The sequence below is a fragment of the Budorcas taxicolor genome, chromosome 2, assembly GCF_023091745.1.
Source record: "Budorcas taxicolor isolate Tak-1 chromosome 2, Takin1.1, whole genome shotgun sequence".
Lineage (NCBI taxonomy): Eukaryota > Metazoa > Chordata > Mammalia > Artiodactyla > Bovidae > Budorcas > Budorcas taxicolor.
This window is the reverse complement of record NC_068911.1, coordinates 57,783,395-57,809,269: the sequence shown is the minus strand read 5'-3', so window position 1 is coordinate 57,809,269 and position 25,875 is coordinate 57,783,395. Positions and strand designations below refer to the sequence as shown.

Genomic DNA, 25,875 nt, shown 5'->3' with positions numbered 1-25,875 from the left:
CTGCAGGTCATAATTCATGCTCTGGCAAGTGAGCTGCAGTGTACATCTGCAGCCCCGGCAGACAGTGCCTGAGAGCGACAGCAGGGAACACTAGTAATAGGTCTGAAACAGGACCGCATAGGACCCTACACAACAGAAAACATGAGCGTCCTTTTTAATTTCCGAATAATTTGCTTTCTCTTTTTTGGCCATGCCCACAGCTTACAGGCTCTTAGTTCCCCGATCAGGGATTGAACCCGTGCCCCCTGCAGTAGAAGAATGGAGTCCTGGCCACTGGACCACCAGGAAATTCCCACAATAATTTTCTACCAAAGTTATTTAGAAATTAAAAAGTTGATCAAACATTCAGCAAGAGTATCTAGGATATGGTATTTTACTTTCACTCAAGATATGAAAGAATAATGGCTTATGTGCCAATTACCCATTTATTATCTCAGCTCCAACTCCACTCATAATTGTGTCTATAAAAAGGAAGATGGGCAATTTACATACCTTTCTCTTGACAGTGGCTGTGATGTTGAGCTTTCTCAGTAGAAGGTGCTGTGTGTTGGAGAGCCCTTTCAAGAGGAAGGGTCATTTCTACTGGGCTTGGTGTGCTGCTGCAGTTCAGATAGCCTCCAACAGTGCTCACAGCTTCTCCGCCACCTAGTTAGTCCTCATTACTCCAATCTTTTTATAATTAATAAACTTTTATATTAAACTTTCCCACTCTTATTGTGTGGTTTATCTCCTGATGGAGCCAGGCTGTCTAGCCTATAATTTATAGTCAATTATTTTAATAATTGTCCTTGTGGAGTGTTTCTAGCAGCAGGTCAAGCTATGTTATAGCCATGCACCTTATGATAATAAAGGCTCAAATGGCAATTAATGTTGTAGGAATATTTTTTGAGAGAATAATTCTATGAATATAAACAGTGTTCTGTGTAAGAAAGTAAGGGTATAAGTACAATGACCTGATTTTGCTAATGCCTCTTGTCTACAGAGTGGTGAATTCTTCAAAGTTAAAAAGAAAGCACATAAATAGTGTAATTTGCTATTGCTCTTATGTTTTTACCCACTCTTCCCATTGGTATATCATACCAGGAGGAGAGGAAATTGCTTTCAGTGCTTGAACTGAATTCTCACTGCCCTCTTTGCATAGGCCAGTTGTGCTACTAAATTTGTGAATCCACTTACTAATAGTTGCAATTACTGCTAATGCAACATCAGGAACTCAGGGAGTAAATGAAGAGACCTAATGTCTCACCACTAGTGATGTGTGTGTGTGTGATGTCTATACACACACATATATATTTATTTTTTGTAATAGCAAATGCTTGTATAAGTGCTCACAAACAAAAAGTTCCCTACATTTTCTCTAGAATTGGCATACAGCTTACTATGTATAAGTTATAGCATTACTATGTATACGTTATAGCATTCTCCCTTTCCTCTTAAAAAAACTCTGGTATAATAATTGCCTATCTTCAGTTTTATGACACTCTCACAGCATGCCTTAAGTATAACTGATCTTGCTTTGAGAATATCACTAGCAGATTTTCCTAGTATTTCTTCAATATAAAAAAATGATTTTTTTTTTCACATTCAGGGACTCCCCTGCATGTCAAATACTGTGCTAGGTGCTAAGGATATGATGATAAGCAAAACAGTCAAAAATCTTTGCCCCATGGAGCTTGCTTTCAAAGTAACACCACTGTATAATAAGCAGACACATCTACATTGATCACTCAGCCTTCTGCTGGTTAGATTTTTTTCTGTTTTGACATTTCTGAACCATGGAGGTCTTTCTTTACTAAGGAGAGGTGGGCAAATTACCAAGGGCAGAATTTTCTAAGACTCTCCCAACACAACCACTCCTGGTTCTGCTAAAATAAATAGGAGCCTTAAGAAGAAACACAAAAACTCCTCCTCAGCACCATCTACCTACAATAATAACATTAATTAATAATAATTACCAAAGTTTAAAGAGAACAATTTCCTAGTAATCACCAGAAAAAAATTGTCTATAGATATTAGTTATATATTCTATTACAGAAAGAATATTATATTCTTTGAATTATAAATATTACAATTAAAATATTATAAAAACTTTCTTCCCTAATGTGTGGTTTTGATCAAGCTACAGAAACATACACACATATTCCTTTATAGGCAGTGAATGTGTTTTATAACTGACTTTCAAAACACCTATAATCTTTTAAAATATTAATCAAGCTGATAATTACGGAAGTAAGAGTTGATACTCTTCTGTTCTGTCAAGGTATGGAGTCCTTGGATGACCATATCTGTATGGGAGAAACCTATATGCAGGTCAGGAAGCAACAGTTAGAACTAGACATGGAACAACAGACTGGTTCCAAATCACCCTGCTTATTTAACTTATATGCGGAGTACATCATGAGAAACTCTGGGCTGGAAGAAGCTCAAGCTGGAATGAAGATCGCCAGGAGAAATATCAATAACCTCAGATATGCAGATGACACCACCCTTATGGCAGAAAGTGAAGAGGAACTCAAAAGCCTCTTGATGAAAGTGAAAGAGCAGAGTGAAAAAGTTGGCTTAAAGCTCAACATTCAGAAAACGAAGATCATGGCATGTGGTCCCATCACTTCATGGGACATAGATGGGGAAACAGTGGAAACAGTGTCAGACTTTATTTTTTTGGGCTCCAAACTCACTGCAGATGGTGACTGCAGCCATGAAATTAAAAGAAGCTTACTCCTTGGAAGGAAAGTTATGACCAACCTAGATAACAAATTGAAAAGCAGAGACATTACTTTGCCAACGAAAGTCCATAGTCAAGGCTATGTTTTTTCCGCTGGTCATGTAATGGATGTGAGAGTTGGACTGTGAAGAAAGCTGAGCACCGAAGAATTGATGCTTTTGAACTGTGGTGTTGGAGAAGACTCTTGCGAGTCCCTTGGACTGCAAGGAGATCCAACCAGTCCATCCTAAAGGAAATCAGTCCTGGGTGTTTATTGGAAGGACTGATGCTGAAGCTGAAACTGCCATAGTTTGGCCACCAGATGCGAAGAGTTGACTCATTGGAAAAGGCCCTGATGCTGGGAGGGATTGGGGGCAGGAGGAGAAGGGGACGACAGAGGATGAGATGGCTGGATGGACATGGGTTTGGGTAGACTCTGGGAGTTGGTGATGGACAGGGAGGCCTGGCGTGCTGCGGTTCATGAGGTCGTAAAGAGTCGGACATGACTGAGCGACTGAACTGAACTGAACTGAAGCTGTTAATTAACCGTCCTCACAAGAAAGTTGAAAGAATTAGCAATTTGATGTTTATAAACTTTTTTTGTTTCTTTGGAAAATATTGCAATTATTATTACAATACTAAAGTTGCAGTAATAGCACCTAGCTTAATAGTAACTTCAATTTAAATAAAAATTGAAGTAGATTTCCAAATGATGAGTAGGCTAGAAATAAAATTTTCTCACTATATAGTCCATATCCTTAGGATAGATCAAGCATTTATTTGTATCTTAAGAAGGTTGTCTTTTTCAGTAAGCACTAATATTTTCTACAATTGTCATTAATTCCAGACAAAAGAAGCCATTTGTTAAAACTTTGTTTAAGAAGAACATTTTCTTTTCAGTAGAGTTAAGAAATTGAGAAATCAATAGAATTCAATTCTGTGGTCTTTTCCTATTCAACGAGAAAGAATAGCTGTTGTTCACAAGTAATACAGCAAGCTAACCAACTGCTGCAGTGGCTCCGTGACATTTCATATTCTTGGTGCTGTTGAGGGTAACTCCACTCAGATCAGTTAACAATTGGTCTTCCCTTGCAAAACTTCAGAGACTTCCCTGGTGGCTCAGATGGTAAAGCATCTGCCTACAATGCGGGAGACCTGGGTTCAACCCTTGGGTCGGGAAGATCTCCTGGAGAAGGAAACGGCAACCCACTCCAGTATTCTTACCTGGAAAATCCCATGGGCAGAGGAACCTCGTAGGCTACAGTCCATGGGGTCACAAAGAGTCGGACACGACTGAGCGACTTCACTTTGCAAAACTTTGGTCAAAGGAGTCTGGAGCAAACTGAGAGTCAAGACGTTCTCTTTTATTACCTGTTAACTTGATGTCATCTCCCCTAATCAATGGCTCTACAATTGAATTGTATGAAACTATGTTTTCTAAAACTGTGGAGTGCTATACTGCTAGTATTATTGTGTTGTTACTTCGAATTAGGAAACATTTTTTAGTCATTCTGAACATTCTTCAGATGCTGCTGTGCTTTTTCTGTAAAATATTTGTGGGCAGTACAGGATATGTTGATCCTCCTCTATAACACAGCCTTCCCTGATTCTGTAGCAAAGAGAATACTAGCCCTCTCCTGGCCCATAGTTCAGGGCACGTCAGTGTTACATGTATATCTACAAACTTATAGAAACGAAAAACAGATTAGTGTTTTCCAGGGGTTAAGAAGGTGGTCGCAGCCTAGGGAAGTAGGTGTGGTTACAAAAAGGCAACAGGAAAGATCCTGGTCAAAATGTAAATGTATCAAAGTTGAGTATCGTGGTTGTGACATTGGACTATAGTTTGGCAAGATGTTACCACTTGGGGAAACCAGGTAAAGGGTACATAGCATCTCTCTACCTTATTTTTTACTTCTTGTGAGTCCACAAGCATCTCAAGATAACAAAGTTTAATTTAATAAAACCATTAACAAAAACCTCCAAGTACCCGACTTTATGAAGCTTACAACTTAGCTGGGGGGAATAGATAATTTTAGAATTATAGAAGTATATATTTCAAGTCATAATTTGTCAAGTTATAAGGGAACGCTCTCCTGAGCGATGTTTGAGGTAAGTGCTGAAAGATAAGTAGGGTGTTGAAGATCATTCAGAACTGAGAAAACAAGGCATGTAAAGACCCAGGGGTGAGAAAGGGCATGACACGTTAGAATTTTCATCTTTCAGAGCAGTAGATGGGATGGAAAGATTTTGATCCGGAGAACAACTTGCTTAGAACGTTATTTTTAAAAGCTCACTTCAGCTGTGCTGTGGAGTGTGGATTAGGGAGGGGAAGACTAACCAGGAAGCTAAATCCAGGTATCAGATGGTAAAGCCAGGATTTGGTGAAGGCAGTGAAAATGCAAAGAAGCGGATGCATTTGAAAGGTATTTAGGGGTTATTATTTGCAGGATTGGATTGGTGTTGAAAGGGTTGGTGTTTAAAGACCATGTCAAGACTTCATTCTTTAGCAACTAGATAGCTGGCGGGGTCATTCTCTGAGATAAGTAATTAAATTTTACAGAAAAGGTAGTAAGTTTGGCTTTTTATATTTCATTTTGAAGTGCCTTGGAGATACTGAAGTGTAGATGTCCTATAGGCAATTGTATATGTAAATTTGGATGTCAGAAAATGATTTAGGTTGGTGATATGAATTGAGAGTCATCAGGACAATGGATGTGAATACTATTATACAGAGAAAGAGTTTAGAGTAAGACCAGACCATGAGACTGAGCCCTGGGAACATTTCTGGGGTAGATAGGGAAGGATAAGCTAAGAAAAGAGACTTAGCCACATGATCAGAGAGGCAGGAGAGAAAGCAAGAGAGGAAGGGGGAATTTCAAAGAATGTTTACTGTGAACTAATGGTGCTAGAAGTTATATGAGATATAAAATGACAATGTCTTGGATTTAGCCTTGTGGAGGTCTTTGGTGATGTTGGCAAGAGTTGTTTGGTGAATTAATGGAGGAAGAAGCCAAATAAGCTTTAAAAGCTATGTAATAGGTGGAGTGACATAGAAGAGCATTAGGATAAATTTCAGTTATTGAATATATATTGAATATTGAATAGTGAATATTAAATGATATTATATATCACTGAGTGAATAAGTCAATACATTGTAGCTACTATAATTTCCACTATTCAGATTAAAAAGTTAAGTCCTAGAGTTGTTAATGTCATATAACTATTACTGCTGCTAAATCGCTTCAGTCATGTTCGACTCTGTGCAACCCCATAGATGGCAGCCCACCAGGCTCCCCCATCCCTAGGATTCTCCAGGCAAGAACACTGGAGTGGGTTGCCATTTTCTTCTCCAACGCATGAAAGTGAAAAGTGAAAGTGAAGTCCCTCAGTTGTGTCCGACTCTTAGCGACCTCATGGACTGCAGCCCACCAGGCTCCTCTGTCCATGGGATTTTCCAGGCAAGAGTACTGGAGTGGAGTGCCATTGCCTTCTCCAATATATAACTATTAAGTATTTTTATTTAGTCAAGATTTGCACCTCTCCTCAACAAAATGCTACTTCTCTAAATGAAGACATTATCAAGTAGGAAAAGAGTAATTTTTTCATTGGTTTTTCACTCTCATTTATTCACATAAACTGGGAGAGAATGTATGATCTTTGAACACCCTAGTACTGTGCTTGTGCTTAGTCGCTCAGTTGTGTCCACCTCTTTGCAACCCCCATGGACTGTAGCCCACCAGGCTTCATCTGCCCATGGGGATTCTCCAGGCCAGAATACTGGAGTGGGTAGCTTTTCCCTTCTCCAGTGGATCTTCTCAACCCAGGAATCGAACTGGGGTCTCCTGCATTGCAGGCAGATTCTTTACCCTCTGAGCCACCAGGGAAGCCCAAGAATACTGAAGTGGGTAGTCTATCCCTTCTCCTTATTGCTTTAAAAAAAAGAGTTTAACTTGGGAAAATGTCAAAATACACAAAATTCGAGAATACTATAATCAGTTGGCCATCAACAAGGATCAACTCATGGCTCTTCTTGTTTAAAGGATGTGCTCAGCTATCCTCTTCCTCCACTGCTTCTGCCCTCCCTTATTACAGAGGATTATTTCAAGGAAAGTCCCAGACAAAGCTTTTTCTAAAGTAAATCCTATTTTTTTCAGTATCCATTTTTCCTGCTAAAACTTCCATGGGGCTTGTAAGTATCTGATTAAACCTCTCTAATAGTTCACATATAAAAGCAGGAAATGAAATCTTATTTATAATATATTTAATTTATAAAAAATAATTTATAACACCTGAAAGTTACATTTTTTAGAACAGTTTTACATTCATAGCAAAACTGAACAATAGGTATGGAGATGTCCCACATACCTTCTGCCCTCACACATGTTTAGCCTCCTTTTTTTTATCACATCTCCCACCAGAGTGGTACATTTGTTGTAAGTGGTGAAACTACATTGAAACATCATTATCACGCCCTGAATCGATAGTTTACATTACTTTGGATTCACGCATGGTGTTCTACATTCTTTGGGTTTGACAAATTTATAATAACATCTGTCCACCATGATAATATCATACAAAATAGCCTCACTGCACTAAAACACCTGTGTTCTGCCTGTTCACCACTCTCTCCTACAGTTATATGTAAGTTTTGATGTCTTTTTACTTCCAGCAGGTGTTAGTGAGTGAGTGAGTGAAAGCCTCTTAGTGGTGTCCAACTCTCTGTGACCGCATAGACTATACAGTCCATGGCATTCTCCAGGCCTGAAGACTGGAGTGGGTAGCTTGTCCCTTCTCCAGGGGATTTTCCCAACCCAGGGATCGAACCTAGTTTTCCCACATTGCAGGTGGATTCTTTACCAGCTGAGCCACGAGGGCAGCCCCAACAGGTGTTAAGAACCATCTAATCGGTTAAAAGATGAGTGAGTCAGCTAAACTGATATATCTTTTGATGTTTGGCTACCCTCTTTCTGCCAGTTGTTTACTATAATGAAATCAGAAAACGCTGGTAAGTTTCCAAATATAATATTGATTTTAGTTTATAAAGATGTAGCTTTGGTCATTACTGTTTATAGTGATCAGACAATGCAAATAACAACTAATTGATTTGCATTTTTTTCTGGACAAAATCCCTACGTCTTAAACACCATAAAGCTCTTTTGGAGATCACTTGTCCCTGGGCCCTATGAAATCATGATCTCTCCATATGCTTTATGTGACATCACAATCTACGTCATGGCCTGTCCATGCTAACACCAGCTGCCAAAAGCTCAGAGGATGGGAACATGAGTGCGACAATGTTGCCTCTCTTGGCTCTCTTTTCAAAGGTGACAAACCCTATTCTTTCCCTAAATTCCTACCAAAGATGGATATCATTTTTCTTTGCTTCAGTGTCAAGATTGTTTTTATTTTTAAAGTAGACTAGGAGTGGGATTTAATAATTTAGGTTTATATACAAACATTGAATATTAATAGACATTTATAAATAGGTCGATGAGTATTTAGTGTGTATAACAGACACACAGTAGTTTGGCTGCAAATACATCAAATATATTGAAAATTAATACATTTTGAGACTTCATGTCTCAAATACATTTCTGACTTTTTAAAAATTTGTGTTTAGAAGAAAGTTGAAATGTATATAGCCAGAAACTAATCTTCAGATTGGACTCTCTGTAGCCGTAGGGATTTCACCCAAGTGCTTCAGGGGTCATTTGAAGGCGATCATTGACAGCTGAGGGGGAGAGAATCCTGAGTTAGTGGGGCTTGCACTTTTCCTGTTTTATTTTTCTTCCCCTCAACCAGAGTAGGTCTGTTGTAGGTATTAAGTATCTGCACAAAACCTTGTTAAATGAAAGATTATTCCATATAAATCTGAAAATCAATGATCTACAAAAATAACAGTTTGATGGAATCATGTGTCACTGGAAGGCAGCATTCAGAGAACCACAAATCCAGAATAGAAATAAGGAGCAGGTGTTCCACTTCGACATTTTATTTACCATGTTCAGAAAAGAAAGTAGGAAAGCAAGTATTGCAATTAAGATAATAATATCCATGTGCGGAAGACTATGATGAGCATGCAGTATTTCTAAAGATTGTAGTTTAACAAGAAACATACAAAGTAAAATTGTGCTATACAATGGTATTCATTCAAGATAACCCATTTTATCTGATTTTATAGAAATTTCATTTTACTAAAAAAGGATAAACAGAACTACAAATAGGTCTTCCATTTATAATATGTATAATAAGCACTTCTAATAGATTTAATGTATAAAATTATTGTTTTAAACATTTTAAAACATGAAAATTGCATCAAATAAGTTATATCAGATAATTACACTTATTCAATGTTTATATAGAGTTTGTCATTAAAATTTGTTCATTCATTTACTTTTTCAACATAGTTTTGTCGGAAAGTGAGAAAAACAGAATAGAAAATATTACGATCCTGTCCTTAAGAAAATTCATCTAGTAGGGCTGAAAAGAAAACTTAAAAGCATCTTGTAGGAAATGAGTTGCAGAAATGATGTGTTGTACCTTTTGAGATGAAACGATTATTAAAGGCTGGCAGGGCTGGAGCAAGTTTCATGGTGGAAGAGAACTGCCACTTGCAATAACAGGAATTTGTAAATTGCAGTGGAAAGCAAAGAGATGCTAAACAGGGGTACTGCTGTGAGCTAGGGGTATAATGTGAAGATCTTTCACAAAATGTTGAAACACTTGCAAAGGGGAAAAATGGGAGAACTGATTGGAGCAGAAAGCTAGGGTGAGAGAGTGAAGAGACTGTTTTGAAAATGAGGTTCTCAACCAACTCTGGTGAAGGTAGGGTGACAATATATATTCCCTTTAGGGTGCCTGTTGAATCAGCAAAAGAGATGCTCCTACTGTCCTGTCTCAATTTGTTTGGGCTGTTTGCTTCCCTGGCGGCTCGATGGTAAAGAATCTGCCTGCAATACAGGAGGCATGGGTTTAATCCCTGGGCTGGGAAGTTCTCCTGGAGAAGGGAATGGCTACCCACTCCAGTATTCTTGTCTGAAAAATTCCAAGGACAGAGGAGCCTGGCAGGCTACAGTCCATGGGGCTGCAAAGAGTCGGACATGCCTGAAGTGACTGAGCACACACACAGCAGAATACCGTAGACTGGGGGGAAGGTATAAACAACAGAAATTTATTTCTTCAAAGTTCTGGAGGCTGGGAAGTCCAAGATCAATATGGCAGATTTGGTGTCAAGTGGGAGCCTGCTTCCTGGCTTACAGACAGCATTTTATTGCTCTATGCTCACATGACCAAAGGGATTGGGGAGCTCTCTGGATCGTTTCTTTTATAAAAGCGCTAATCTCACTCATGAGGACTTAACCCTCATGACCTAACCACTTCCCAAAGTTCCCAACTCCCAAATAACATCACACTGGGTGTTAGGATTTCCAACAAATGAACTATGGGAACACAAATATTCAGTCTATAGCAACTTCCACCCCCAAAGGATTCTGATTTTCCTCTCTCTTGTTGCCTGGGTGAGAATGTATACAGTGTAATGGGAGACACTATTGGTTGGCATGCGCTGCACACGTGAAGCTTGTAAAGTTGAAGAAAATGAGGCTACTGTAGGGAGTGGGAAGTCAGTGAGAGTTCTGGACAGCCGACTAGTGTGTACAAGGAAGGGAGCATTGGATAGTGGTGTTTGGTGGGAGAGATTGAAGCCACGGTGTTGTTAAGACTTGACTGCAATTGTCTAGGCATTGAGGAGAGAGAAAGAACAGGACTTGGTATCTGAATGTTTGATGGAAGGGAAAATGGAAGGCAGAAAAAGCAAAACGGACCAGGCACTGTACTAAGGATGTTGTAATTGTTAAGTCACTAAGTCGTTCGAATTGTTTGCACTCCCATGGAGCCTACCAGGCTCCTCTGTCCATGGGATTTCCCAGGCAAGAATACTGGAGTGGGTTGCCATTTCCTTCTCCAGGAGATCTTCCTGACCCACAGATTAAACCCACCTCTCTTATGTCTCTTGCCTTGTCAGGCAGATTCTTTACCACTGAGCCAACAGGGAAGCCTGTACTAAGCATAACCACCTTTCATAGTAGGTATTGTTTCTATTTTACAATCTAAAGAGATTTAATACAAATTGAGGTAATACAGGATTTAAGTGTATGAGCTGGACTTTGAATAAATGTCTGTATCATTTTAGACTCTAACATACTGTGATTTTGAATTTCTAAGAAGTCAATAGAAAAAGGGACAACTGGAATGGGGCTGGTTTTAAGGTAAGATGATTTTATTTTTGAGGCTTGATGTGCTGGTGGATTGTTCATCAAGCATCTGGGAAAGTATCAGTTGGCTTTAGAGAGAGCTGGGGCTTACAGTATTGGAGGTTTTTTTTTTTTGGCATAGACATGACAATTCACGAGGACTCCCAGAGAGAACATAAAGAATTTAAGAAGAAGGAGGACAAAGTCTTGACTATTAATAATATGTGCAGGTTAGAATAAAGTAGGATCAGGTATAGAAAAACCAGAAAAAGATTAGAAAGTTATGGGATAAAATAGGAAGTGTAGCCTCACCAAAAACATGGAAAACACTGTCTAGACAAAAAGATGGTCAAAGCTGTTGACTACTGCAGATATCAAGAAGACAGGCTTAATCTGGCCACAAGGAGAAAAATAGCTGGGGATCAGTAGTTTCATAAGAGTTACATAGTAGCCTGTATGTAATGAATTAAACAATAAGGTGGTGAAGTTAGGGAAATAGATCATCTACGAAAATCTGTAGGCTCTTATTTTGAGATCTTGAGAAAAGGAGAGAAAATGTGAGAAAAATTAGTGCATGGTAGCTGGAGAATCCCAGGGACTGGGGAGCCTGGTGGGATGCCGTCTATGGGGTGGCACAGAGTCGGACATGACTGAAGTGACTTAGCAGCAGCAGCAGCAGCTTGGACAAAGAACAAGATAAAGGAAAGTTTCTGTGAGAGGGACAAGTAGGCATCTTTATAACTTGGTAAGGAAAGAGACAATTAAAGGGTAGAAGACTGAAAAGCAACTGAAGGAAAATGGCTTTCTTAAAGTAAAGAAAGTGTTTTAATTTGAAGAATACTAAAAAATAGTAAATAATGCCTATAATCAACTATTAAAAGTTATATAAGGTAAAATAAGGGCCCTTCTTAAGCCCCCTGATTTACAAACCCCTCTCCCATTCTACCTTCCCTGTTAATAGTTTGGGAGGAATGTTTTCTAGATTTTTCCTTTATTTAAATAAGCGTCTCTGTCTCTGTCTCTTTGCATCTGTTCTCAGATGTATACTTTTTGTTAAGTTAAAATGAAATGATGCTATGTAGTGTTTTCAAATTGCTTCTTTCACATCAACCATGGAGATTTTTCTAGATCAATACATACAGTCACATATCCAATCCATTTTATTCTTTTTAACGGGTGCATGATGTTCTTTTATTTCACTAGATCATAATTTATATTAAAATCCCTTCATTGATGAACTTTTCTTGGTACCTTATTTCTAGAAAGGAAATCGCTGGGTGTGGTGGCCTGAATAGAGCCTCCAAAGGTATTCACATTTTAATCTCTGGAATCTATGAATGTTACTTTTTAGACATCATTATTAGCTTAATCACCACAACTGGTTACCACCGTGGGAAGATTATCCTGGACTGTCTGAGTAGGCCCTAAATGTGATTACAGAGGTCCTGATAAAATGGACGCAGAGGGGGATTTTACTATATGAGGAAAAGACCACGGGCGACAGAAGCAGAGAGAAGCAGTGTCAGAGGTGGAAGATGCTATGCCACTGGCTCTGAAGCAGGAGGACAGGGCCAAAAGCTAAGTGCATACATAATATATGGTTAGCCTTCAGAAGTTAGAAAAGCAGGGAAACAGTTTCTCCCTTGGAGCCTCTTGAAGAAAGCAGTCTTGTTGACACATTGGTTTTAGTCCTATAACAATCATTTTGGATCTCTGGCCACTAGAACTATAAAATATAAATTTGTGTTGGTTTAAGCGACAAAGTTTGTAGTAATTCAGTATGACTGCACCTGAACATGATTACATCTACAAAGACCCTATTTCCACATAAGGTCACATTCCTACATATTGGAGGTTAGGATCTTAACATTTATTTTGGGGGATAGAGTTCAACCCATTCATAACATCTGTTAAGAAAAGGTCACTTCATCTGTAAGTGGTTTTAAGTTTTGATTTCTGGAAACTTGTCATTTAATGCTGTAATTGTTACTACCTCACCCAAATTAGAAAAATCCTGGCTGGATTTGGGATTTCAGGAAAACCTCAGAGGAAATAGAGAGGATGGTGAGTCTTTGAGGGATAGTGAGTTTGGTATGGATCAGAGAGCATCTCAGAATATACCCATGTAGCATATCACTTTAATTAGTAAGTGAGCAAAAACTAAACAACACATTTTTTCCCTTTTATTTTTTAATTTTTATTTTATACTATAGTTGATTAACAATGTTAATTTCAGATGTACAGCCAAGTGATTCAGTTATACATGTACATACATGAATTCCTTTTCAAATTCTTTTCTCATTTCAGTTATTACAGTGTTGAGAATTCCCTTTGTTATACAGCAGGTCCTTGTTGGTTATCTGTTTTAAAACTAGCAGTGTGACATGTCAGTCCTAAATTCCCAATTTATCCTTCCTCCCTGTCCTCTCCCCTTGTTAATCATAAGTTCTTTCTCTATTTTTGTTTTGTAAATGAGTTCATTAGTTTTTTTTTTTTTTTGGATTCTGCATATAAGCTATATCATATTTGTCTTTCTTGGTCTGATTTACTTCACTCATTATGATAATCTCCAGGTCCATTCATGTTGCTGCAAATGGCTAAACAACTTATTTTCACACACACATATTGATATATACAATGTGTTTGTGTGCGCGCTCTTCAAATAATATCTAAAGAAAAGCAGCACAGCCACTCCAGTGTTCTTGCCTGGAGAATCCCAGGGACAGGGGAGCCTGGTTGGGCTGCCGTCCATGGGGTCGCACAGAGTCGGACAGGACTGAAGCGATTCAGCAGCAGCAGTAGCAGGGAAAGGCAGACAGCAGGGATGGCATAGGGAGGAACACACAGGCTTCTGCAATGTGGTGAGTTCACGGGTGTGTAGCATTAGCCTTCGTTATTTAATCTTTTGTTTATATTAACATATATTAAAACAGCAAGTATAAATTATGCTTTTAAGTAAAATGGGCTTCCCTGATAGCTCAGCTGGTAAAGAATCAGCCTGCAATGCAGGAGACCCCAGTTCGGTTCCTGGGTTGGGAAATTCCGCTGGAGACGGGAAAGGCTACCCACTCCAGTATCTGGCCTGGAGAATTTGTACAGTCCATGGGACCGCAAAGAGTAGGACACGGCTAAAATTGTGCTTATATAACCTAAAAAAAAAAAAAAAAAAAAAAGCCATAGAGATTGTAGAAAATATGCTTTGAGAATGGTTTCATGCAGCTAGGCCCAGAAATTGACACTGGAAAGCGGCACCATCTGTTTCTCAAAGGCAACTTTTCCCGGCGGTACTTGAGAAAGAGCACTGGGTAAACTCTCGCTAACTATGAAAGCATTACAGTAACTTGTGTTATTATACGACTCAAGCACCAACAAATCAGGAGGCTCACAGGTGAGCAATGAAGTCCCGAAATCACAACTTCCACGTTGTTTCATCACTTTACCAGAGAAATTCTTCCCGCACAAGTAGTCTGAGCAAAGACTGCTGCCCTATGCCAAAAAGGCAGCGCCAGCGCCACAACAGGTACAGCGCATGTCCGGAAGTTACGCAATCCCATAAGGTAGCGCGGCCCTACCCGTGGGGAGAGTTTCCGCCATTTTTGAAAATCAGGAAGGTCCAGGGGTGAGTACAGCTGCTGCTGTGATGGCAGCCTTTGCCGTGGAACCCCAGGCGCCCACGTTGGGTGAGTAAAACACTGCTTTTCCTCGCTAGCACTGCGATGCACACTGTCAGCTTGGAAGCGGGCACGTGCGAGACAGTAATCGTAGGGTCTTGTCTGCTAATTTCAAGCCGCAAAGAGCTAGCCCTTTGGCTCGCCCCCAGGTTCCAAGTCCGCCCCCTTCTCTAGGCGTCGCCACCCTGTAGCTACCAAGGGGGCTCCGGGACGCTGCGCGCTCCGAGGAAGTCGAAGAAACGGCGGTCTTGTGGTGACTAAGCCGCTTTGTATCCTCCGCGCAAGCCAGAGCTAGACGTGTCCATACCTGAGACTCCGCCGGCGCGGCAGACGCTATGCTGGATTCCCGGATCCTGTGAATCGGTGGGAAGGTCCTCACCTGTGAACACGTGGGTGGGCGGTGCCCTGGAGCGCGGTCACCTTTCACCGCCGTTCGATCATCTAGGCTTCTCATTACTGCTTGATTCCAACTCCTCCCGGGATTCGCAAAAGGAATGTGTTTTTAATGGAAACTTGAGTTGTTCGATATTTAATTAACCAGGTGATGACAGCCGTTGAGATATTCCCTTAATAGGAAGCCATGAGTTCGCTTCATTTTCTTTATCTTGGGAAAATGACTCAATTGTAATGATTTTAAAAATCATTTCCGTTATATAATGGGGGCACTAAAAAAAAATCTTGCATGTCAACCTTGGATGTCGATTATTGTGTGTGTGTGTGTGTGTGTGTGTCGGTTGAGTTGTGGGTTTTGTGAGAACCGTGGAATAGCTTGAAACAGAAAATAAACGGTCTACTATAATAGCGACGTATTTGAAAATTCGATTACAACTTTCTGAGTTTGGAAAGGAGAGCAGCACGATATGTCTGTGTAGAATGAGTTTTATTAGAATTGAAGGATATATGATGTTGGCCATATTTTTTACAAAATCAGTTTCTTTTGACAATAGAGTAACTTGAACTGTTTTACTATTAGGTATGAAAATCTAAATGTATAATATTAGTGGAGATACTCAGCTACATTTAAAGATGGCCTAGGTATTTATGTCTTGTATTATTTTAGAGGTCAGAAAATTTTTCATTTCCAGTATGAAAGTCTTCTGCTTAACAAAAGCATTCTGGTGTATATATTTCTTGGGGTTACAATTATGAATAAACCCCTAGTCCGAAATCTGATATTAGCTGATGTTGTTTAAATCCTTATTTCAGACGAGGTATAAACATTTTCCCAGCACCTCAGTTCTGTTCAGTCGCTCAGTCGTTTCCGACTCTTTGCGACCCTATGGACTGCAGTATGCCAAGCCTCCCTGTCCATCACCAACTCCTGGAGTTTACTCAAACTCATGTCTGTCGAGTCGGTGATACCATCCAACGATCTCATGCTCTGTCGTCCCCTTCTCCTTCAGTTTTTCCCAGCATCAGGGTCTTTTCATGTGAGTCAATTCTTCGCATCAGGTGGCCAAAAGGATTGGAGTTTCAGCTTCAGCATCAGTCCTTCCAATGAATATTCAGGACTGATTTCCTTTAGGATTGACTGGTTGGATCTCCTTGCTGTCCACGAGACTCTCAAGAGTCTTCTCCAACACCACAGTTCAAAAGCATCAATTTTTCGGGGCTCAGCTTTCTCTATAGTCCACCTCTCACATCCATATATGACTACTGGAAAAACCATAGCCTTAACTAGATGGCTCTTTGTAGGCAAGGTAATGTCTTTGCTTTTTAATATGCTGTCTAGGTTGGACATAACTTTTCTTCCAAGGAGCAAGTGTCTTTTAATTTCATGGCTGCAGTCACCATCTGCAGTGATTTTGGACTGCCCCAAAATAAAGTCTGTCACTTTAGTGTCATCTTAGTTTTTTGAATGTTGAGTTTTAAGCCAACTTTTTCACTCTCCTCTTTCATCAAGAGGCTCTTTAGTTCTTCACTTTCTGCCGTAAGGGTGGTGCCATCTGCATATCTGAGGTTAATATTTCTCCCGGCAATTTTGATTCCAGCTTGTGCTTCATCCAGCCCTTCTTATGGTGTTTCTGTGTTTCATCCAGCGTTTCTTATGGTGTATTCTGTGTATAAGTTAAATAAGCAGAGTGACAATATACAGCCTTGATGTACTCCTTTCCCTATTTGGAACCAGTCTGTTGTTTCATGTCCTGTTCTAACTGTTGCTTCCTGACCTGAATATAGATTTCTCAGGAGGCTGGTCAAGTGGTCTTGGTAGTCCCGTCTCTTTAAGAATTTTCCACAGTTTGTTTTGATCTTCTCCTTGCAGCAGAAGTAGATATTTTTCAGGAACTCTCTTGCTTTTTCGATGATCCAACGGATGTTGGCAGTTTGATCTCTGGTTCCTCTGCCTTTTCTAAATCTAGCTTGAATATCTGGAAGTTCACGGTTTATGTACTGTTGAAGCCTGGCTTGGAGACTTTTGAGCATTACCTTGCTAACGTGTGAGATGAGTGCAATTGTGCAGTAGTTGAACATTCCTAGCACCAACACGACTGAGCGACTTCACTTTCACTTTTCACTTTCATGCATTGGAGAAGGAAATGGCAACCCACTCCAGTATTCTTGCCTGGAGAATCCCAGGGACCGGGGAGCCTGGTGGGCTGCCGGCTGTGGGGTCGCACAGAGTCAGACATGACTGAAGCGACTTAGCAGCAGCAGCAGCACCTAATGGAACACTAAAACTAATGGATACTTCGACAAACGATGCTAGCTGAGTAAGACACGCTGCTTAACAGTTTAGGAGTAGAGACTTGGAAATGGAAATTTAAGACTTGAGGATCCACCAATATAACTCTCTAAGGAAAATTAGTCTGAGGGCTCAGTGGTCAGTGACAGTTTAGTTAAGAGTCCTTTGGCTCTCCTCACTCTGGTTATTTCCATTGTATCACAATATGTATTTAGATGTGTCAAAATTTTTTTGACTTAATTTTTAGTATACTTGGCTGCTGTTGTTTAGTCGCTAAGTCATGTCTGACTCTTTTTCGACCCCATGGAAGGTTCTTCTATCCATGGGATTTTCCAGGCAAGAATCCTGGAGTGGATCTCCATTTCCTCCTCTGGGGAGTTTTCCGAACCCAGGGATTGATCCTGTGTTTCCTGCCTTGGCAGGCGATTCTTTACCAATTCACCACCTAGGAAGCCCATATATGTTTTTTTTTTCTCTTTTGGGGCTGGGAGATGGTACCTAAAAGTTCGTACTTTGAGTTTATGAATATATGTTCATAATATGCTTTAGTTTAGACTTTTGATTTGATTTTACTATTATGTTCTTCGGAAATATGTAGTAGTACCATGGTAACATGGTAATTAATTAGCACTTTGAAGTAATTACAGTGTAATATAGCTATTCACACCTATTTCAGTATTTGCTTTCTTTTCCTTTTTCATGTGCTTGCATTGTTACTGTCAAGTTCAGTTCAGTTCAGTCGCTCAGTCATGTTCGACTCTTTGTGACCCCATGAATCACAGCACGCCAGGCCTCCCTGTCCATCACCAACTCCAGGAGTTCACTCAGACTCATGTCCATCCAGCTGATGATGCCATCCAGCCATCTCATCCTCTGTCGTCCCCTTCTCCTCCTGTCCCCAATCCGTCCCAGCATCAGAGTCTTTTCCAATGAGTCAACTCTTCGCATGAGGTGGCCAAAGTACTAGAGTTTCAGCTTCAGCATCATTCCGTCCAAAGAACCCCCGGGAATGATCTCCTTTAGAATGGACTGGTTGGATCTCCTTGCAGCCCAAGGGACTCAAGAGTCTTCTCCAACACCACAGTTCAAAAGCATCAGTTCTTCGGTGCTCAGTTTTCTTCACAGTCCAACTCTCACATCCATACATGACCACAGGAAAAACCATAGCCTTGACTAGACGGACCTTTGTCGGCAAAGTAATGTCTCTGCTTCTCAATATGCTATCTAGGTTGGTCATAACTTTCCTTCCAAGAAGTAAGCGTCTTTTAATTTCATGGCTGCAGTCTCTCATTTGCAGTGATTTTGGAGCCCAAAAATATAAAGTCTGACACTGTTTCCACTGTTTCCCCATCTATTTCCCATGAAGTGATGGGACCAGATGCCATGATCTTTGTTTTCTGAATGTTGAGCTTTAAGCCAACTTTTTCACTCTCCACCTTCACTTTCATCAAGAGGCTTTTTAGTTCCTGTTCACTTTGCCATAAGGGTGGTGTCATCTGCATAGCTGAGGTTATTGATATTTCTCCTGGCAATCTTGATTCCAGCTTCTGCTTCTTCCAGCCCAGTGTTTCTCATGATGTACTCTGCATATAAGTTAAATAAGCAGGGTGACAGTATACAGCCTTGATGTACTCCTTTTCCTATTTGGAACCAGTCTGTTTTTCCATGTCCAGTTCTAACTGTTGCTTCCTGACCTGCATATAGGTTTCTCAAGAGGCAGGTCAGGTGGTCTGGGATTCCCATCTCTTTCAGAATTTTCCACAGTTTATTGTGATCCACATGTTACTATCAAGGTCTGCTGTAATGAGAAATAAGAGGAAGAGTAATTAATTGACAGCATTTGGATAGCATTAAACACAATTTTGAGGCAGTTAAAAGTTACGGTGTAGTTAATAAAGGCTGTATAAAATATCAAGTGTTTGAACTTTCTGAGTTCCATAAATCACAAATCAGCCTTGTCAGATAATTGAAAAATTAAATTTTCATAAGCAGAAATTGCAAATTTTACATGTACACAGTAAGTTTTGGCTATTGTACTATAATAATAATAACTAATATTTGTGAGTACTGATTGTATATTAGGCACTTGAGTTAAGTGCTTTATTTGCTATATTTCTAATCAAAGCTGGGAGATGTGATTATGTCCATCTTTCTGAAAGACTTGAAACCAGGTCTCTTGACTCCAGAGCTCATGTTTTCCTTACTGTGCTATTTTGTTTTGAAATTAGAGGAAGTTATAGCTTCCTTATTTTCATAGTTCGCATAATAATATTACCTATCCTATAAATTGTGAAAAATAATTTTGAACGGTTCATCACAAAGTATCAGCTCTCCTCTTAATTGGTTTTCTGTTAGGGAGATTTATTGATTATTCCTAACTTTAAAATGAATGGTTCTAAAAAATTACCCAAAGCATATTTCTTAGTTGGTATGCTGTCATCACTGTTATTTCATGTGTGCTTTAATGTGTGCATAATTACACTTTTATTATAGAAATGACATGGTTTTTGTGTATGGGGAAAGAAAAACGGGACATACAGCTAAACCTGTTGTGTCTAATTTGCTTAGACTTTATGTTGCTAGTGCATCCTGTCCTTGTTTTTGGTTGTTACATAGTAGAAACTGCCAGAAAGTCCTGTATGTATTAGGGATTTTTTTTTAGTCAATAAGCAAAAATTTAAAAATGAACATTGATTCTTAAATCTATGAAATAATGTATACAGCTGTCAAATATTATTTTGTTAATGCAAAATATTTTCATATTTTTTTGGAAAAAATTTTAATGGTTTTTAAAATAATTTAACTGTGGTTCTGTAATATTTAACAATTTTTATTAAATTCTCAAAATTGTGTATACTGGTCCTTGTATCTTTTTGTTACCTATTATTACATTGAAGTCCTTTCTCTGTATTTTATTTTCTGATTCATTTAGGATCTGAACCAATGATGCTGGGTTCACCCACATCTCCAAAGCCAGGGGTTAATGCCCAATTCTTACCTGGTTTTTTAATGGGGGATTTGCCAGCTCCAGTGACTCCACAACCTCGATCAATTAGTGGCCCTTCTATAGGAGTAATGGAAATGAGATCACCTTTACTTGCAGGTAGGTAAATGCTTGGGCTTCCCTGGTGGCTTAGCCATAAAGAAACTGCCTGCCAATGCAGGAGATGCAGGTTGGATCCCTGGGTTGGGAAGATCCCCTGGAGAAGGAAGTGACAATCTGCTCCAGTATTCTTGCCTCGGAAATCCCATGGACAGAGGAGTCTGGGGGCCTACAGTCCATGGGGTCTCAAAAGAGTTGGACATGACTTAGTAACTAGACAGCAACAAAGGTAAATTGCTTAGTGTAGTTTTAAGTACTATCAGTACATGTACTAGAATTTTAAAAAGAGTAGTGATACAGCTTTCACCTTCATCAACTGAAGTTGAAACAGGTGTAAGCAATGTAATTTACTTTAATTCTAAGAATCTCTAAAAATATGCATACTGCATTTTATTCAATCTAGCATTGATTGTAACACTCACCATTAAGCACCACTAGGAAAGAAAAACACTAAATATGATACACCATTTGCCATTTTTTGTAAATTATTCCTATTTCAGAGATGTTAAAGTGGGTTTGGATAGGGGGAGGGGAATATGGTCATTCAGCTTCAGCTGGATTCAGTTTAAAAAATTTGTCTTAATATAATAACAGCAAATATTCAAAAGAAGTATAATTTGTAAATTTGTAGATATGAAATTGACTTCTAGTCTTAGTGAGTTAAGATTCTCACTCAGTGTGTTTAGTGAAGGGACTTATTCCACAAACTATGCTTTGCAGTTGCCGGCACAAAATATTGTTACGTAAATGAAACATCTAATACAGGACTCTTTTAGCAAACAGATATTTTAAAAGATAGTTTGGAAATTTTGACCATGGGTAGTGAGAGCTACAGAAATGGTTGAATTCCAAATGTGAGCTAATAAGTGTTTTAATAGATATTTAAATGGAAATTCTTCTTTCTTTAATTGTCCTTAAGGTATTATTGGGCTTCCCAGGTGGCGCTAGTGGTAAAGAACCCACCTGCCAGTGCAGGAGATGTAAGAGACTTGGGTTTGATCCCTGGGTAGGGAAGATCCACTGGAGGAGGGCATGGCAACCCACTCCAGTATTCTTGCCTGTAGGATCCCATGGCCAGAGGAGCCTTGTGCCCTACAGTCTATAGGGTGGCAAAGAGTCAGACACTACTGAAGCAACTTAGTACGCATGCATGTGTGGTGTTATTTGTGTTAAAGTGGTTTATAATTTTTTTAAAAAGATTTATCGGAGAATTATCATAAGTTATAACTGAAGCGATTCAGTTAGAAACATTATCTTGGACAGATTATTTATTTTTACATATTTCAAGTGTATTATTTTATTGTTGTAGCTACCATATATTAAGTATTTATGAGCCAGGGAGTATCCTAAGCATTTTATATGTTATCCTGTTCTTTTATCAGTCTTAACAAGTAGTTGGTACTGTCTCCGTTTCTTAAAGGAGTAAACTGAGGCTAAGTGCGGCATAGAGCTTGATGGAGCTCGCTGGTTAGTGACCACAGACAGTCAGAGGTTGGGCCAGTCTCGTTCTATAGCCTGTGCTTTGGTGTGAATGGCTTTTGCTGCACTGTCTTGACTCAGACATTAGTCTTACAGACGGTGTGGGCTGCTCTACCAGTTGGCACTGATGATTCTCTGACTTAAGAAGGCCTCTTTGTAGCCCCCTAAGTTGGTCCTTTTCCTGTATGTTTATTATGTACTTTAATAAATTTTTACTGTGAGAAACATGGGAATTTGACAGTCAAATTCCACATTAAAATATTATATTTTTTCAGGTATATACAAACTGGAGCTGTTTAATATTCTACTTTCAAGTGAGAAATAGGATTAAATTTGGTATTGAATTGTTAAGCATTTTGTAGAGAAGACAAAAGTTGTATGCATTCACTAAAAACTAAAATTTCTATATAGTCCTTCTGGAAGCTTTTGTTCAAAGGGCAATCTGTGAATCACCAATACTGGCATCACTGGCAGCTTGTTAGAAATTCATAATCTCAGGCTCCATCCCACACGGTCTGAGACAGAACCCGAATTTTAACAAGATGCCCAAGTGACTCTGTGTATTAAGGTTTGAGAAACATTGGGAGACAGGAGTTTAAGCCATTATTTTAAAAATATTAAAGGATCTTACCAGATAGATGGAAGATTTCTTTGTTTTCTCACCTGACTATGTCTCTTGTACATTGTTAGGTGGATCACCACCACAGCCAGTTGTGCCAGCTCATAAAGATAAAAGTGGAGCTCCGCCAGTTAGAAGCATATATGATGACATTTCCAGCCCAGGACTTGGATCAACACCTTTAACTTCAAGAAGACAGGTGATATACACATCCTCATTGATGACCATGCATACTCATTTCATGTTTTCATGTCGTTATACAGTGAGGGTCAGTAATTTGGAATGTTTCCCTGAAGTCTGTTTTAGTATAACTCTGTTGCATAGGAATAAGCATTAGGGACAGTTACCATAGAGTCTACTGTTTACTCTATGGTAAACAGTCAGCGATTGTTTAAAAAGTTCAATATACATAGTTTTGTGACTTAACAAATGAAGATCCAGGGTTTTATCCAGATCTCAGGTACCTTGTGATGATTTGAGGTCATTATTTTTAGGGATGGTTTTATTAGTATAAGACTAATGCTCTTTGGAAGGAAAGTTATGACCAACCTAGATGGCATATTGAAAAGCAGAGACATTACTTTGCCGACAAAGGTCCGTCTGGTCAGGGCTATGGTTTTTCCAGTGGTCGTGTATAGGTGTGAGAGTTGGACTGTGAGGAAGGCTGAGCGCCGAAGAATTGATGCTTTTGAACTGTGGTGTTGGAGAAGACTCTTGAGAGTCCCTTGGACTGCAAGGAGATCCAACCAGTCCATTCTAAAGGAGATCATTCCCGGGGGTTCTTTGGACGGAATGATGCTTAAGCTGAAACTCCAGTACTTTGGCCACCTCATGTGAAGAGTTGACTCGTTGGAAAAGACTCTGATGCTGGGAGGGATTGGGGGCAGCAGGAGAAGGGGATGACAGAGGATGAGATGGCTGGGTGGCATCACCGGCTGGATGGACATGAGTCTGAGTGAACTCCGGGAGTTGGTGATGGGCAGGGAGGCCTGGTGTGCTGCAATTCATGGGGTCGCAAAGAGTCGGACACGACTGAGCGACTGAACTGAACTGAATACTCTTTTAGGGCTATTCACTGTTTACTTATTTTACTAAAAATGCTTCCTTCTGCATGTTTATGAGTGATGGCTTAGTACGTTCCTAGTGTAGGTGTTCTGATGGTGATGTTAAATCGTGGCTGGTGTGGATGTAGGTGTTCTGCCAGTGTTACTTGCAGTTATGGATCGTAAGGTAGAGATTGTTTTGATGGGACTGATAGCACAGAAAAGTGTCTAATACTTATGAAGTGCCTGTAGTGTACATGCCCTGATCTCATGTATTGTTTCATTTAATCCTCACAGTGACTCTGGGATGAATAAATCTCTTAGGAGCTTTATCTTATCACTGAGGAAACTAGGACACCAAAAGCCCAAGGCAGTTAGTCTAGTTGAGTCAGATTTTAAATCTGGGGAATATTGACTCTAGAGCCAGTGTTTACAAGAACAATGTTGTGCTAATACTGCTATGATTAGTCTTGGTTGTCAGTTGAAAGGTAGTATGGATTTTTCTTTTAAGTAGCAAGTTTAGGAGCTTTTATAGTTTTCTCTCCTATTACTGTTATGCTTAGTAGGATACAGAAACAAAGTGTTTCAGCTAAACTGCTAAGTTCGTTGTTTAAAGATACTTATGCTGTTTGATTTGGAGGAATATTAAAGGCCTTTCTTTAAATCAGATATAGTATATTTATTGGCAAGTTTAAGAAAAGTAGAAAAAGCTTTCAGTAAATTTTGATTATAGGCTTGATACACCTGGCCTACTGGGCCTATTTGTAAAGCAAAGCAAAATTAATTCATTGTGTTAGACAGAATACTTTCTCTTACCAACACTTGTACACCTGCCCTCCTGTTCAGTGTAGTAGCTACTAGCCAAGTATGGCTGTCTACACTTGAAATGTGGCTAGTCCCATAATTAACTGAGATGTTGTTTTGCAGAAAGTTTTAAATCCTTCATTTTAGGTTAGAAGGATTGGTTAACAAAAGAAGCCATTCACTACACACACAGTAAACAGTTTCAATTCTCAATAAAGGGTTATTTGATTAATTTCAATATACTGTCTCTAAGAGAAAAGAAATAGAAACAGTAGAACTGTGGAGAAACAATAGAACTGTGGCATACATATCACCAAATTGTGCTGAAACCCACATCCAGACTTGAATAGTGCTGGGAAGTCCAGAGTAACAGCAGTCCGGAGTCCCTTTTAGGGAAGAGAGTCCTGGGTGGTGTGTCCACTCCACGGGTGAGGTTTTTGGGGACTCCCGCTTATAGTTCCAAGCTGCAAAACAATACCGTCATCAGTTTGTGTGCAAAAATACAGCTCTGGTTTTTAAGTTTTACACTGCTGTTTCTTTTACCTTATGAGTCATAAGACTTCTTAGATCCTGGGAGGCTGGCTAGGCCTCCAGGGGCTCAAGAAATTACAAACGCCACTCCCTTTCTTACCTAAAGTGTCACTTGATTTGCTGGTAACAGTTGGTGTGCTTGCTGGCAAGCACATAGTTTGACATGGTGAGAAGTCAGTCAGAGGCCTGCTCTCCAGCTTCTGAAGCCTGAACACGACTCCCTCCATTTTATTTATAATTTCCCTAACAGATATACATGCCTACTCTAAAACAATTACTTGTGTGGCTTGTGTTATATTTGGACAGTATTGTGATAAACTTAACTAAGTCCAGAATATTCTGTTGTATTTTTCTAAAGGTTGATAGGTAAATCTGATGTTTAATTTGGTATGAGGACCTCTGGCTTATAAGTTTATGCCACGTTTCATTACTCCTCTGATAATACCTGGAAAGAAAAGGAGTTTATAGTTACTGCTATGTTCAAAATGTTTAAAAATCTTATGAGCCATAATTTGTAGATAAAGCTTTTGACTTGAAAATTGCTAAGAATATTATTAAAGTCCAAATTAGTGTTACCCGCTGAGACTTTGGTCAGCCTCTTTCTACTCATAAGTTCTCATTAAGAATTGAACAGTGAATTTGTATCCTCCTTTAATAATTTCTTGACATTTGGTCTGGTTGCTGGGTAATAACCAGATTTTAGATTTTCTTAGTTTAATCAAAATCGGTTAAAAAAGTTTTCTCTCTGTTTACTTCTAGAGAAAGAGTCTTTCTCATTCTCGATTAGCTACTATTGTTTTCTATTTTGTTTATAGAAAGATTTTTTAACTACTTGAATCTTTAATTTTCTCAGATTTAAAGGAACTAGTTTTTGTTACTTTTTACTAGTAGAGGCAGAGATATGCTGTTGTTTACTGTGTAGACTGATTTGAATCTATACTATTTCATGATTTGTAAATATCAATTTAAAAATACAATTTTGCCAG

The 25,875-nt window shown here is 39.3% G+C and overlaps 1 protein-coding gene across 1 annotated transcript in view; it reads left to right on the top strand.

Annotated features, from left to right (window-relative positions):
* The first annotated feature begins 14,550 nt into the window (after nucleotides 1-14,550).
* The window catches only part of NUP35 (nucleoporin 35), a 32,792-nt gene continuing 21,467 nt past the window's right edge, over nucleotides 14,551-25,875 (top strand). Inside the window, exons 1-3 of the mRNA XM_052664367.1 lie at nucleotides 14,551-14,636; nucleotides 20,243-20,413; nucleotides 22,583-22,710. Coding sequence (XP_052520327.1) covers nucleotides 14,597-14,636; nucleotides 20,243-20,413; nucleotides 22,583-22,710 — 339 coding nt within the window. The 5' untranslated portion in view covers nucleotides 14,551-14,596. The remainder of the gene's footprint in view (nucleotides 14,637-20,242; nucleotides 20,414-22,582; nucleotides 22,711-25,875) is intronic.